The sequence below is a fragment of the Mastacembelus armatus genome, chromosome 6, assembly GCF_900324485.2.
Source record: "Mastacembelus armatus chromosome 6, fMasArm1.2, whole genome shotgun sequence".
Lineage (NCBI taxonomy): Eukaryota > Metazoa > Chordata > Actinopteri > Synbranchiformes > Mastacembelidae > Mastacembelus > Mastacembelus armatus.
In genome coordinates this window covers 22,847,910-22,864,258 of record NC_046638.1, presented here as the reverse complement: position 1 = coordinate 22,864,258, position 16,349 = coordinate 22,847,910, and the positions used below count along the sequence as shown (strand labels likewise).

Sequence of the window (16,349 nt, the reverse complement as noted above, 5' to 3'; positions counted from 1 at the left end):
TACATTTGAAACTCATGTAGAAAAGTAGCAAAGTTGGGGGAAATCTTGAAAAATTGACATGCATGTATATGGAATTTACCACAGATGATTAATAAATTCACTATATGATATATATTCTTATCCTTATGTTCAAAAAATAAAAATACTGTTTTAATGTGTACTTCTCTGATTTTTTTGGAGATACAAAACTTATATGGTAATAATCAGGTCCTCTGCCAGTCTGAGTCTGCACAGATGCCATTCCAGAGGTTTTCGACACGAGAGCATCGTGCTGGATCAAACCATACACTTTTGACAACAACCAACAGGACACAACAAATACACTTAAAGTGTTGAGTCCTTATTTTTCCGTTTACCTGTATGAAAACTAACCAGGAACAGCCACAGTGAATTGTCGTTTCCGGACACAACACTTGTTTCCTTTGCATTTAAGTTGACACTGCAGGATATATTCCATGTTTTTGCAGAAACCTTGAAAGCAGCGTATTCCTTAGGGAGTCTGGGAAGTTCCTGTGTGTCAGTTTTAAAGAAGCACAGACGCCATCAAGTGGTCTATACATGTCAGTGGTGGAAGTCTCCAATCCACCTATAGTGCAAGTTAAGGTCCCATGGTTTTATTCAAGTGAAAGCACAGCAATATTAACAGCAAGATGGACAAGAACCATTGAAAATTAACACTCAATTTGTCTCCAAATGCACTTTGCCAGTCAAGTACTTCAAGGTTGTAGTTAAGTACAGTTTTTGCCTAAATGTAGCCTACTGTACTCTCCATCTACTGTTGTGACCAACAAAACCATAGTAGGTTTATGCATTAAATCAAACAGCAGAAAACATACACACAGACAGTGATATCAATTGTTGCAGCAAATGATTCCTGGAAACATCAGGTCAAACTGGTTCATCTCTCTGCACCTGGTGAATTGAATTTGAAACTGCAAGTCAACCTTGGGTCCCCAGAGCAGTGGCCCTCCTCAGTGGCCTCTCCACCTTCACTGTGCTGGGGTCACATTCCAGCATCTTTCTGATCCAGTCATCATCCAGTGCTCCCTCTATAAATTCCTCCAGACTGATGACAGCTTCAGCCATAACAAGGACAGGGGACACCAGAGACACAAAAACAGAGGACATTCTATTAACATTATTTTGTTCGGTTGCCTCTCAGAAACCTTGTTGTTTTTAGAATTGCTATAAAGACTTTGGGATAATAACTTAATAGCCACTTAGGATTTTGCAGATTCAGTTTTTCCGTTCCTCCTTTTTTATTTCTTTGTCTGAGTCATCATGGATCCACATAGTCTTAAAATGCATACAGATGATTGGAAAACAAATTCCATTGTTTTTTCCACATTGAATAGTTCTTCAAAAACACAGCAATTAACCCTGTCAGGGCAATTTATTGCAGGAAAAAACACACACTGCACACTGCACTGCACTATGACTGTGTTAGTGAATGTGACAGCCATTGTTCCAAGCTGAAATAACACTGCACTGTGATTTCAAACAGAAGGGGGAAATAGTGTTCTCACCGTTATTGTCTTTATCTAATCTCACAAATATCCTGTTGGTACATTCTTCAGCTGTGAGGGGGCTGGGTTCTGTTAAAGCAGCAGCTACACTCATCTTATAAACAGCCTGTGAACAGAAGGAAATACACATGTAACACCTATGGTGGCATCTCATGACAAGTAAGCTTGAAATGTGTGATCTCCCTTTGCTTTGGACACACTCAGTCTTCCACACCTACACACCTTCATGATCTCAAGCATTTCCTCTCTTGAAATGGCTCCATCTTTATCTTTGTCATAGAGTTTGAAGGACCAGCATAATTTCTCCACAGCTGAACCCTCAATAAGCATGCTGATGGCCATGACGTACTCTCGGAAATCAACCACCCCATCCTAGATGAAAAAAACAACAACAAAAAAAAAAAACAACTCATTGACATCTTTGTTTGATACTGGGATTTCTCTTCATTGTTTTTAAGATGCACTGTTAACAAGTATAGTGCCATTCAGAGTAATTTGCTTACCCCATTATTGTCCAGTGTGCGGAATATCTGCTCTGCATACTCAGATGACTCACTGCCCACTGTTCCATTGCAGAAATGCCTTTGAAACTCATGAAGAGTGATCAACCCACTTGGACATTCAGTAATAAACTTTCTATCAAAGAAAATATGCAGGATAAATGTTTCAGTTGTAATTGAAGGGTCAGTTTTGGAGTAGGTGAAATATGTCCTTTACACTGAGAATTAAGGTCAACCCATTCTCTGTCTGTGGAGATTACACGTTTGTTTATAACACCGTGGGATCAGAGCTAAGATAATTAGGACAGATCATTTTGAACTGTTTTACTACAACAGCAAAGTAAAGCTAAGCAGCAGTGTGCAGTCATGGAAATAAAGTAGGGCTAAGGACACTATTCCGTAGGTTTCTGCAACAGCTCACGCAGCAAAACAAACAATATAGACAATAACCCAAAACAACAAGAATCACAAAAACAATTTGTTTTTCTGTAAAACAACATAAATAACAAAATGGCACTTCATAATAAACCTTTTAAAAGTAGTTTCACAAGTAATCTGCAGTTTTCTATTGCTACTCTCCTTTCACTTACTCCAACAGGCACTTGCTACCTGAACATAAATTACAAATGCTGTTACCAAGACTTATACTGTAGAAAATTCAAAGGCCCAAATCTTACCTAAACCATTCGTACAGCTCTGTGATATAACAGTTTCCTCTCCTACAAGGTAGGCTAGCCACTTGGCCCATTCTGTAAAGAAGGAGCAACATCTCTGCATTCAATACTGACTTTATATGCACAACAAATCCCAGCTTATGCCATACTCTCTTAATTGCACCAAGCACGACTTGATCACACACTATCCAAATTACACAAAGCTAATCTCCTCAGAGGGGGCCCAGTAAGCAAGGTTGTATGTACACCCACTTGCAGAAGAAGGTAAATGTAATTATGTAAACAGAGGGTTGCTATTTCTTAATCAACAGAAAACTGAGGAATAAAAATGGAAAGAGCTTGATATATAGATTGTAGCTGCTTTAAAACTGATTTGATATTTCTGATTCTGATCCAAATGGTTAAGATAAGATAAGTGACAGTTGGCTGTCTGCCTTAAATTTTGATGCCACACATTTCAAAAAACTAATATAACAATAAATGATACAAGAGACCAAACATAGAGCGGAGCACGCAATCAGAACATAATGCTCCCTAAGTTTACAAAATCTACTTTTTTATTTTAAATGGAGACAGAAGCAAATATGCAACCTCTTTGCCTTAGCAAAGTTTGTCACCACCAAATAAGGTGAGAGCAACATTTTAGCTCTCCGGGGAAATTACAACTATAACCGTACAATGATCGAACAAGAAGAACAGGATGAAAAAAAAAAAAAAAAAAAATAGTGGACTTTTTTTGCCTTTAAAAAGGACCAGCGTACATCTATGACATGACTCCATAGATGGGCTTGTTTGGTTAGGTAGTGAGTGCTGAAGCCATCATGTACAGCTCCTGTTTCATCTGCGAACAACCTTCCACCTCATTCACGATGTGAACAGCATGCCATGTTGTGTCAAGTTAATCCAATGATTCAACCTTTTGGCCCTCCTTTCAAGCAGGAGGTGGTCTCCACATGCAACACAGGTTTATTGTGTGTCCGAGCAGAAATGTCCAAAGGCACTTCGGACACAGGCAGGAGTGTCTTTGTCAGTTCAGCTGCTCCTTTCACCGACTCCTCATAATTCAAGCATCAGACAGAAAAGAGAGTATTCACGATTCACAACAACCTTTTTTATCTTTGAAACCAAAGTTCTTTAGAGTAAAATCTTAACAGTCCTCAAGAAGTGAATAAAACTCATGGCCCAGTTAGCAATATGAACAATGGCATGGCATAATAATAACTACAGTTTCATATATTGTGCATGTGAACAATGACAGAAGTGCTTTGTTTTGATTGACTGGTATTAACAACTTCGGGTGGATATGTCTGACAATGTGTTAAAAAAATAAACTAACAAAACTAATAATAATACATGTCAACATGTAATGACTTTGCTGTTCATTCAGTCCCTATGATATTTCAGCAGTGTTCAACTGGTATCTGGAATATATAGACTTTATCATACTTACATGTTGACAAAGGTTAATTCTTTATATCTTTAAACACCGGAAGTGTACCACAATACCTAAGTACCATACTCCCTATGTTTTAAGCCAGGCAATACCATTTGTACTTTATATTTCACTCATTGAAACATAGTCTGTATTATCTTGCATTAGCAAAGCTTCATTTCATCACAACAGGATATTTTATATCTTATAGTGTTTGTTTGAGTCATTCATGACATTGCAGTGATAATTACATGGACAGACAAAGGGACATGCCTGAAAGTTTAGAAGTTATGGAATGACAGCTCTGTATAGCAAAATCCCTTAATTTATGCAGGTACACAACAACACTGTATGTCTGATAGGTACAAAAAAACAAACGGCTTTTGAAAGACTGTCAGTGCATAATAGTACATGAAAAACAGCTAAAGCTATGGCTTTCCTTCAGACAGTAAGTGTAAGAACACAGACTCAATACACCACATACAAAGTACAGTATGTGGGCAAGTATGTAAAACTTGAACTGGAGGACAAAATACTGCTACAGTTACAAACTGTACTGTCATGTTTACATGGGGCAGCTTTGTTTCCATTACTTCCTGAGTTATCGCTTCGACCATTGGACTCAACCTCAAAATGTGTAATAAAATGTCAGTTGTGTGAATGGATTTGCTGTTCAGCCTGAACTATTTCAGCACATGCGAAATGCTGTTGTGCATTGCCCGATGTAGCACTATAGTGTTAATGAAAAACTGGGTGCTCTCAAAACATTTATGAAGAAGTAATGTTAAATGTTTAGAGCTGGGGCAAATAAAATCCAGGGAAGTTTGTAAAAGTGTACATACAAAGACCTGAAAATAGTCTTCCTATGCAAACTATCCCTTTAAGACATATATGGCCTGAAGACAAGGTATTTGCAATAATACCAAATGTACACATAATACAGTATGTTCAAGTAAGTGTACAAGAGAGGTTGCTGGGCTGTTTCCATTGAAAATGTTCAGATACTGACAAGAGAAATTCTCTGAGTGGCACATCATTAGGTGACTCTCAAAGTCAGAGGTTATGGAAGTGTGGTCTTCCGTGGTACGCTGGCCACCTATAGATTGAATCCTGAGGGGTCACAGACATGGGCCACGTTATCAAGATTTCTCCCTTGCATTTTAATGAAACATACAGTACCTAATCAAAGCATAACCTTTAAAAAACACAAAATCGGTTCAGTGCATTTTTTGCATCATCATTCCAAACCGTTGTTCAAATGTAGTTGGAGCAGAGAAAATATAAGCAGGAGAACCAAGCCACCACGATGTACGTCATGTCTCTATCATATGAATTCATGGGTACTTCAACCTCATCCGGCCTCTTCAGTTAAACAGAGGATGACAGTGGATGTGAGAAAAGCAGTGAGGAACAACGTTTCAGGGCAGGCAGACCACTGTAAGGCTTTATAGGCACATCCTCCTTCTGAAGAGGGAAAGCACGTGTCCATTGTTGTCATCGATCCTGCTCCCTGTTAGAGCACCCACCCAAACACTACTCAGCTTATATGGAAAAACCTAACTAATAAATAAAGTCTTTAAAAAAAAAAAGAAAAAAAAAAGAAAAGAACGCTGCATCTTGGAGTAAGCATTCAAGCAGTTCTTGTAATTGAAAAAGTGATGGTCCAAGTGTTTTCCAGTGTGCTACAGCATCACACTGGGACAGTAGATTCTATAAAGACCAGTGTGTCCCTGCAAAGTCCACAGCCTCGCCTAAGTTTGTGTCCGTCTCTAGGAGGCTCATGATCACGGCCATGGCTGCTTCATCGTTGCTAAGGCTACTAAGGCCTGGTCCAACCACACTGTCCAAATCCAGCTGGGAATTCTCCCCTGAGGTGAGATGAAGTGAGAGAGTGGGGGAAAAACAAAAATACAGGTTGTAAGAGGAAACAGGAAATAATTAAACATCATTCTACATTAAAAATGATAAATAAGCTATTTATCAGGATTAGGAAAAGTACCCATAAGTGTTTCTGCTCCTGAGAAAGCGGCTCCCTGGGGATCATCATCTGAACTGGACTTTCCTGGAATCTCCATATCTGTTGCTTCTCCATTTGGCACCTAAAGACCAATAATTATATCCTTAGCAGCAACATGGCAGAAGTTCAGTCAAGAGGGGAAAAAATGAGGATCAAATCTGTGCTGGTGAAATTATGCCTTTCAAACTATGGAGAGACTTCACCATAATTTCAAAGTACATACAGCTGTGACTGCTTCATGTTTTGGCTTGTATGCCACTTAAAAAAAAAAAAAAAAAAAAAAAAAAAAAAATTGCCAGACATATTCAAGCAATTTAGGCAGCTCCCATATTTGTAAAGGTCTTTTGTGCAAAGAAAATAAATAAATAAATAAAATTATTACAGGGAAACTACTAAGCAGTTGTAAACTTCAGTGGATAATGTTTATTGTTTCATTTCATATAAAATATTTAGCATATTATGGAAATTCCTCCCCATTTGTCTACTTCTACTACTGCAAATATAAATTTTCAGATAAAATTCACACCTTTCGCAGGTAGTGATAGGAATTTTGTAAAGTGCCTTGAGGTGATTTGTATTGTGATTTGGTGCTATACAAATAAATTGAATTGAATTTTTACTGTTCACATAAAACTGAAGTAAGTTGACTAAACAGCTTTTGAAAACATCATTGCCACTAGGAAGCAATATAAAAAGTATAGTCTAAAATAGACTTAAAATCGGTAAACATACATGATCGTTTTTTTAAGTAAGCCCTTTTGCACGGAGCTAGTCTTGGAGGTTTCATGCAATTAAAGCAAAATTTTCAAGTTTAAGCTGTGGGCTTTTCCACCTCATTAACAACTGGGACATGAACATTTCCATGTACAGAAACCTACATTGTTGCTGACTTGACTGTGAGTTTGTGGAGATTTATCCTGTGGTAGACTGAACGGGCTGACGTTACCACTGGAAGGTGAGGAGTTCATCCTAAAGCAGAACAGACACAAATGAACCAATAAGCATTTTAATTGTAATTCTAAAATTAATGCATCTGTGTATATGGATTGAAAAGAATTATATCTGTTACAAAAAGTAAAGAGGACATGTTCTATTTTCATGAGGCTGCACCTGTTGAAATCCAGCAGCTCATTGGCAATCTGGGTCCCTATGCTTCCAGCATAAATCATAGTTCCTGGTGTGGTGGAGATGCCTGGTATAATTGGAAGGGACTTTTTGTCATCTTTTAACAGAAACAAAGTAAAGTGTGACAGAATAGAAAACATATTCTTTACACTGTGCTGTGACTTCACAGTTGGCATTTTAGAGCATAATGGCACATCAGAGATATCAATGAGATCATATCTACATTTTTTTTTAAACATCCCATTTCAACTGACCTTGAGAAGTCTTGAAATTTCCCGACTGTTCAGACTTGTTTCCAGATCGACTTGTTCGACTGTGATCATACCTTGTTATGGGATGAGAGATTGGTTCATATATCTCAGGTACAAAGGTATTAAGGTAATGCACAAAGAGAAAGAAGCATATACTCACGATATGACTGTGTTAGTTGACACTATGTATTCTACTTCTTTGGTCCAGGGATTTACAAAACTAAACCACTGACTTTGCAGTGTGACAAATGAGCCATATTTTGTTTTGAACTTATAGCAGTTTGTCTCTATTTTCTCTTTACTCCGCAGCACTGTGGAGAAGAAGCAGTGACATGAAGAGTTAGAGGACTAAAAGGAGGAAAATAAAACATCAGTATCATCTGCTTAAGGCAGAGAACACTAGAAGCACAGGAACAGTAAACATAATATGAGGAAACCATACATGATTTACCTCTTCTTCAACATTGCATATATACTGTAAATTAAAATATAGGCTCCATAATTAAAATATGTAGTCTTCATCTTAGCAGGTACTGAGCAATGTTAATAAAACAATAAAGATAACTAGACGATTAGAAGAAAGATAAACACCATGAAGTCCCTGAAAAATATAATTTACCCTTTCTATGTCTGTCAGCTAAGTGTGGTAAGTCATCTTGATGGAAGTACTCATAGCACGATGTTCCAAGCAGTTCTTGGGGAAGATAACCAAGAATGGTTGTTGCTCTGCAGAAAGAAAGGAAAAAGTTAAATAACCATGTGTAGTTTTAGCAGAAATAGAGTTCTGTATGTAATAGTCTGTAAGCATTTGTTTTCACTATGACATGAACATTTGTTTGTCAAAGGTGGTAGAAATGTCAATGAAAGATGTTTGAAATCTGTCAAAAATGTCATGCACCCTCCTCCACTACTCCCTCATTCAAATTTAACTCTACCTTTGATCAACAAAGGTGAATTTGCCATCCATGGCGTAGCGTGTGATGAACTCTGTAGGTTTAACTCTGACTTCTCCATTAGCCTGGGGAGATGAGTGGGAGTGGACACGTCCCACTGCAACCAGGCAGCTGAAGTGGGAGCTAACCTGCTTGTCTGCCTCGCCCTCCCCCTCTGCTCCAAACTGGCTAGTAGGCCAGCTGCGCATGTAGCCTGTACAATGGACTGTGCAGTACTTCTGTGACTCTGTAGCCACATGCAGACACAAATCACATATGTCAAAAAATGGCGCACACAAATAAAAGCAAAATATAATCATTCTTTTACATTTCATGTTGTAGCTGATACAAATTATATTAGCTGTTAAACTAAAATAACCTAGACTGTACAGGCAAGCTGCTGTGTAACCTGCTATATTATTTTCCTACCTTTCTTTTTAGAAGTGGTCGCCTGAAATTCCTTCTCCTCCACTTTGACAGAAATTTTGTTGTACTTCATACGGCAGAAGAAAGAGCGGCGTGCGCCTGAACACAGCCGTGCTGCGCCAACTGGGAGGTCAGCCTGGACCTGCAGACCAGCTTAGGACACAACAGGAATGTCAAATGTGCTCTCTATCTCACACGCTCACACATAAGCATACAAACATAAATAACTGCTTTACTTTTAGCATCTATTAGCCGTTCACGAGGGTATAATTCAGAGGCTGACAGCTGCTCTTTCACTTTTCCCATGTCCTTTGGGTGTATGTAGTCAAACAGGCTCTGTCCAATCAGCTCCGCCTAGAGACATGACAAACAGCTCATCAAACAGGACCTAATCAAGGTTAGTATGCTGATAAAAAGAAATGTCAAAAGCATTTTGCATCTACACAATTTCTGCTGACAAACTTAACAAAATACAATCTGCAAATACAGTAACAAATGTAAATTTGTTACCCGACTATAATTTAATATCTTTGTGACGGACTCTGAGACAAAAACTATTTTTCCACGATCGCAGCCCACTACAAACAGGAACCCATCTGCAGCCTGCACAACAAAGAAACATGTGGGAGAACAGGGGGAGAGTGATTAAAATATTTATAGCTTAAGAGTTATAATAATAATGTGCAGTAAAAACACACAAAGATAGCTTGGGTGTTTTTTGTATGTTAGGATATCCCTAAGTTACTGTATTGTCCAAAGATGGCTTAGCAAAAAATGTAATTATCTTAAAAATAAAAACACATTCCATTACATGAGACTGTTTCTTAAATTGTGAACACATTAATTGTCAGCTTCCACAGTCAACAATACCATGAGAACGAGGTGTTTAAGCTCTTCATCTGGAAGGAACGATGGCTTGTAGTTAGCTTCAGAAAAGGAGCTTGCTGAACCTAAAAATACAAACATATTACACAATCTCATATCAATACATTGTATTTGGACATTATATTAAATGATGATTCATTTTTATTATTAAAAACTGGATCTTATTTTCAGAGTTTCAAGTTAAGAATCCGCAATTACATTCAAGCTCTCAGATTGTCTGACTGCTTATTTCTTCACAGAAAGACTTTAACATATAACAATGTTTCTTGTGTCCAAGTGCTGTATATGTTATTGTAATGAAATGTGCAATGTTTTCTTAGAGCTGCATCACAGCATCTGGACTTCTTGTTGAGTTCAAATGTTTCAGCACACAACAGAGAATCTTGACACAGGTACAGTGTTTTATAACAAATCTAACTAATCTCAGTTGCAAGAAGCCAGAATTAACCCTTAATTAACTGAAGTCAGATTCAACAGTCAGTTACAAAGCCCAGTTATTGGCTCTGTACCTTTGAGAGATTTGAGATGCTGCACAGCCATTCTGAGCACAGTGAGTTTGTCCAGCTTACGAGACATGGGGTTACAAGTCGGGATCATGGCTGAAAGCTTGTCGATGAGGTTGTTCATTTTGTCCCGTCTTCTCTTTTCAATTTGGCTGTGTGGTTCCCTGCAGACAAATTAATGAAGAAACCCTTTAAAGGAGTGTTCTGCTTTGAATTTACAGCATATTGTAAAGTTTAGAGGACTTCACCAATCCACATTTAAAGACAGATATTACAAGAACACAGGAATATAATAAATGTGATTGTATCCAACATAACCAACCTGAAGCATTTGATTTTGATATGCTGATCCTCTCCATTTGACCTATAGATAAGAAACATAAATATGAAATTTATGTATATTTATTCCAAGCAACAATATACAAATGTACATCAAATGCACACAATAAACAGGTGAGCAACCAAATGTCTGGCATGATCAAACTGCTTTGCTTGCAAAATAAAATGAATTCACAAAATAGTTGATATTTTTCTGATTATTAGCTCATCTATTAACCAATTACTCATGTCAGCTCTACACAGAGTACCTGTCTTGGTCATCTTCCATATCTGCATCAGTGACAGAAGTGGATTTTGGATCCCTAAAGAAAAAAATAGCCACCATCAATAATAGTATCAATTGAAGTAATTGGCTTTATAAGATTTTCTTTAAACCAACTTAAAGTAATCACGCCCATACTCACTGGTTGTCTGTGCTGCCTTTGCGCTTCCGGGGCATGTCCATGGGTATGCTCACAGACATGGCAGCAGCTGAGGATGGGGTCATTACACTGGGCAGACAGATAGAACTACTCTGGTTTTCCTCAACCAGCACATCCTCTGAAACACAGAAGAGACACTGAGCTGGAACTGATCATAACGGGTGGGGTCTTGATTTTATTTTTTAATTTAATATGTTTCCTTGCACTCTTGTATTTCAGGCTTCAAATCTGTCAGTCAGCACTTTCTCCGTTCATCACCACAGGCCTGCTCAAACTCAATCACAATGTCAATGTCAGTGCGATAAAATGGTGGTTTGTCCACAAATGTCTTTATTAGAATGGATACAGGCATGTGAAAAGATAACTAAAGCATCAAGCTGCTGTGTTGAAGGTGTTTTGAGACTACAGACAAGATGCTGCAACTCTACTGCCTAGTCTCTGTCTCTCCACTACCTCCATACATCATCTATTCTGGCAAGACATGGAGCTGCCAAGACTGTGATTTGGTCATGACCTCCGAAGTATGTGAGCGTACGGGAGAGAAACTTCAGAGAATGGCACGAGACGGACCAAATGGAGCTGATATCCACGCCACCTATTTTTACTCTGCTCCACAGATCCTATGACCCACATAGCCATTAACAGATCAGCAACAATCTGATTTTTATTGCTGACCTCCATGGACATAATTTGGCAGCAACATAGGTGTCATGGAAACCAGTTGTTTCATATTGACATCGCAATTTTTATTTTCAATTAATGTTCATATTTTTACTAACAGTCCAACACCCAGATATTTTGTTTGCCATCAAATAACACAAAGGAGGGCTACAAATCCTCACACCTGATTTGAGATGATGATAGTACACTGCAGTGAATGTTTTTGCTTGAAAAATGAAAAAAAAAAAAAAAAAATTACTAGAACTGCATCAAATTAATTTTCTGACAACTACAGAGCTACTTGAAATGTTTTTGACTCTTACAGGTGTTTGCAACCAATAAAAATTTGATTCTGTTGCCAGACAAATGTGACCTGATCTACATCATGCAACAGCTTCATGATGAAGACTGAGTGTGGTTTGTAAAACTGCAGCAGGTGAGTTGTAGGGTGGGGTATGCTGAAAAGAGCCTGAATGATGTCATTGGTTGATTTAAGTGTTGCTGATAAATCATATCAGCTGATAAGCAACAGGAAATTATAGCAATGGAAAGCTAAAGATAGGTGTTTGAGCTATTTTATTACCAATGTTGCCAAAGCACTACAGTGCCTCTGTTAGCAACACACTAATCCCTGTAAGCATCTACCACAAACTGGCTCAGTGAACATCACAAGCAGGGACTCTACACAAAACCAAAGGAATTTCTCAAAAAGTGAGTCAACAAACCACTACGCTCACAATCTAAAATGCTCCCTGAGGCCAATTGTCCGATTCAGAAGTGCAGAGATCCCACCTTAGCACATGGGTTTGATCACCCAGACAGCAGCTTAGTTAAGTGACTGTGATAATAAGGGAGTCCATGCAAAGATTATAAAACCCCAATTCCAAAAAAGCGGGGATTGCTGTGTATAATCTACATAACAGAAGGCAATGATCTGCAAATCTCATAAACTGATATTTTATTCACCATAGAACACAGAAAACAGAGTGAATATTTAAACAGAAAATGTACCATTTTAAGAAAAAAATAAGGAAAGTGTTTAATTGATGGCAGAGGCAACAAAAAGCTGCAAAAGTAAGTGATACTAAAGAAGAGCTGGAAGAACGTCTTGCAACCGATTAGGTTAATTGGCAACAGGTCAGTAACTTGAGTATAAAAAGAGCATCTTCAGATCAGAGTCTCACAGAAGTAAAGCTGGGCAGAAGTTCACGAATCTGTGAAAATCTGCATCTACAAGTTGTCGAACAATTTCAGAATAATTTTCCTCACCATTTGATATGATTTCTATTAACTACTATGAATAAAATATGGGTTTAAGAGATTTTCAAATCACTGCATTCTGTTTTTATGTAGATTTTACACAGTGTCCCAACTTTTTTAACTAGGGTTGGAATAAAACTAATAGAACAAATTACAACTGAAGACTGTTCAAGCAATGATGAAACTACAGAACCAGCCATACCGGAGGAGTGTAGGGATGAGAGCAATTTGGAGCAAAACAAAACAAGATAATGTCTCACCCTCATAATTCAAAAGATCTGGCTAGTTTTGGTAATACTGCACAGATAAAGAGCCCTGTGGAAAAACACTAGAAATTGCATGCATGTTGAGACAAGTAATTCACAGTGAAAGTTGATCCAGAAATTCCCAGTGCTCCCCTCCTTGTTTTTGACTGTTTCCACAGCAGCATTTACTCTCAGTCACTGTATCACTTTACTTCATCATTAAAGACAGTATGTTCTTGAACGGCAACATAAACACTGGTCTCCTCTAGCTTCTATTCTGCAGAAACAAATAAATGAGTACTGGAAAGCAGACTATTACAAATGGCTCTGTTATTAAATAATAGGGCATGACTTGTTAACTAGCTAATTATAATCAACAACACTAATAATATAATTTTGTGTCATACAGCTTTAAGATACTTCTATCGCAATAGTGTTGTTGATTCAACTTTAGTTTGTGACATGAAACAAATTTTATTGTAATAGCATCATGTCCAGCTGAGTGCACCCTATTTTATTATCAAGTCACTTTGCTTGGTTTGTGAAACCTGCTCCACTTTCAATGACTCTAGCCACAAAAGGCTTCATGCAACTTTTTTGTAAAAATATGCAGCAGTACACCCCAACGCCGCAGCAGTCATGTTTTCTTGTTATGGAATAAGATACATGTTACTTGACTTAAACTGTTACAATTTCTCAGTAGTTAACTGAAAGCACCGGTACCTTATTATTCAATTCACTACTATCACCTATATATTTCTAAATCTCTCTATACTCCTCTATACTAGAAGAAATAGCGCAAAAGCCAGTACCTAAAATTAATGATGCTCTTGTTTGACCTACATTTTATGTAACTATCGTGTCCGACCACTGACGCCACACAAGCCACAAAAGGCATTGTATTAAAAACACAACGACACAATTTACACCAAGAATGTCTCCTCATTGTCAACCTTGTATTTGTGCCTAAAACCAGGACATACATTTAGCAAAAAACATTTTTAAAAACTCATCTCCTAAAAACCTAAAGCCATTTTCGTCGGTCTAATGTAATGCAGTAAACCACAATAAAGTTCAGCGCAGCCTAGCACGGTTTCATGTTTACAGGAAAACACCTGTTTACAAACAAGTCTTGCGTCTATTCCGCCGGTAGATGAAGTCGTTCTGTGGTCGATCATAGACCGGCAGGACTGGTATCTGGGCCGCCGTGAAAACATGAAAATGGTAACTACTCCTCTAACGCACAGTAACACCGGCTTCATCTTGGATAAACGGCTGAGCCGCTTGTCGAGCGACCACATATGTCACTAGGCCTGAACAACAACGAGCAGAAATGCTTAATATTAACGTGACACCAGCTCTGTGGGAAACCTGGGACTACTGCAATCTTTAACATATCCACGGTGACAAACTGTCATGGCTGTAAAACCACCTCAAACCGAACCGAGCGGTTTCAGAGTCCCGCCCCGTGAAACAGGCCGTGCTACCGCTGCTAAGCTAACACTACACGGCTAGCACAGACACTACACAAACACAAACAGTTTACACATAAATACGATTATTGTGCCTCATTGCGAGTTGGATTAAAGTCATCGTCCACCAAACACGTTAGCACCGTGACAAAACACCGCACACTGGTATATAAACGCCGTAAATGGCGACTTTGCTCTACTGATCTAGTGACCTAGTTTTAGATTAGCGCGAAGTTAGTACTGTCAACCGGTGAAAAACAGTCCAAGAAAATATCGCGCTGCGTCTGTCTTGGCAGGATTATCTCAACGTCACAGCTTTGTTAGCTTGCCCACTGTCAGCATTCATATTCATACAAAGCATTTGTGGTGTTTTTTACTTACCTGCCGGTTCACCTTCCGCCCTGTCACCGGTGCCAGCCGACGTATCCCTGGCCGACATGGCTGAAGCCGGAGCCGGAGCCGGTGCGCTGGAGCTCGGGACTCCAATGCATGGATAAAGCGGTCGACTACCCCAAGATGTTGCTGTGTTAAATAGCAATGCCCGTGACACCGAGCCTGAAAGGAAGCTGAAGTGTTGTACAACTGCTTGTTTTCCTAGATGAAGAAAAACCTAGAAGATAACAGCGCGAGCTGTAAATTGGACAGTGTGGAGATCTGGGGGAGCCGCGGAAGACAGGACTCCTCCTACCGGTTTACCGGAGTCACCGCGGCTGCTTCACCTTTCTGGTCCATTCAAACATTGTTTCCATCCATATGGCTGATAGAACCTATTTCAATCACATGAAACAATTCAAAAAGTTTTCTTTAAGGATTTAAAGTTATCTAGAACCACATATTTCTCCAATAAAAAGCATAAAAGAAAGTGATGAATAAATACGGAAGGTGGATTCTTTTTAGCGTAAATTGGATTAAGATTTACGCAAACGTAAACCTTACGACGTTTTTTACGTAGGTTTTTCTAACAAATGTGCGCATTTGTAATGCTTGTATTAGTTGTGTGTATATATAGGCCCAAGTATTTTTCCATCAGGCTATTGTATTGTATTAAATAATCAATATGAAGTGGACTGGATCTGATTTATTTAATATGTTTTACTACAAGATCACTTGAATTTCCCTTCGGTGATTATTGATAATTATTGATTATTGATTATTGATAACGATTATTGATAATGAACGGATTCATAACCTGAAGGAAGCTGTGCGCGACTTTAAGTCCAAACTGCAGGACGCCCAGCAACAAATTAGAACTAAAGAGGAGATCATAATGAAGCAAAACAGTGAAACTGTTGAAAGGCAGCAAACACTTGAGGAGCTATCTCTATATGTAACAGACATGAAGCAGTCGGTTCATGATCCTAAAAGTCGACTGGAGACAATGCAGCAGGAGGAGATACTAGATGACATAAATAATTTCCTAGAGCAAATTAGGAATGAAAACACAGAACCGGCCATACGTGGGGAGTACAGGTGCGAACGCACGTGGGAGACCACACCCGGAAAAGGACACCTATTGGCAGAAATTGAAAATCTTCTAGGAGAAATTTATGAACTGAGGGAAAGTGATCATTGTTTCAAAATGAAAAGAACAAGAGTCTCTCTGACGAGTTGGGCCTGCTGAAATGTCAAATAGAGAAAAAACAGGAAGAGAATACCTGTCTGCAAACAGAAGTTTATGGC

General features: G+C 38.5%; 2 protein-coding genes across 6 annotated transcripts; both read right to left on the bottom strand.

The window, feature by feature from the left end:
- Nucleotides 1–487: 487 nt before the first annotated feature.
- LOC113132702 (guanylyl cyclase inhibitory protein) lies at nucleotides 488–2,805 on the bottom strand. The gene is made up of 5 exons (XM_026311016.1): nucleotides 2,704–2,805; nucleotides 2,030–2,162; nucleotides 1,749–1,898; nucleotides 1,527–1,632; nucleotides 488–1,076 (listed from the first exon to the last, which is right to left on the bottom strand). The coding sequence occupies exons 1-5, from the start codon at nucleotides 2,793–2,795 to the stop codon at nucleotides 940–942; spliced, it is 618 nt and encodes a 205-aa protein (XP_026166801.1). The 5' UTR covers nucleotides 2,796–2,805; the 3' UTR covers nucleotides 488–939.
- Nucleotides 2,806–4,291: 1,486 nt separating this feature from the next.
- bmal2 (basic helix-loop-helix ARNT like 2) lies at nucleotides 4,292–15,353 on the bottom strand. 5 transcript variants are annotated; one of them, XM_026311011.1, is made up of 17 exons: nucleotides 15,051–15,353; nucleotides 11,015–11,150; nucleotides 10,859–10,912; nucleotides 10,594–10,635; nucleotides 10,278–10,435; nucleotides 9,754–9,833; nucleotides 9,394–9,486; nucleotides 9,120–9,237; nucleotides 8,887–9,036; nucleotides 8,461–8,704; nucleotides 8,145–8,251; nucleotides 7,686–7,836; nucleotides 7,529–7,599; nucleotides 7,260–7,371; nucleotides 7,028–7,118; nucleotides 6,132–6,231; nucleotides 4,292–6,000 (listed from the first exon to the last, which is right to left on the bottom strand). In XM_026311011.1, exons 1-17 carry the CDS (start codon nucleotides 15,106–15,108, stop codon nucleotides 5,843–5,845), a joined length of 1,923 nt encoding a protein of 640 aa, XP_026166796.1. In that variant the 5' UTR covers nucleotides 15,109–15,353; the 3' UTR covers nucleotides 4,292–5,842. The 5 variants fall into 5 exon arrangements, with proteins under 5 accessions (XP_026166796.1, XP_026166797.1, XP_026166798.1 ...); XM_026311012.1 differs by having other exon boundaries at nucleotides 7,260–7,341; XM_026311013.1 differs by having other exon boundaries at nucleotides 10,338–10,435.
- Nucleotides 15,354–16,349: the final 996 nt, after the last annotated feature.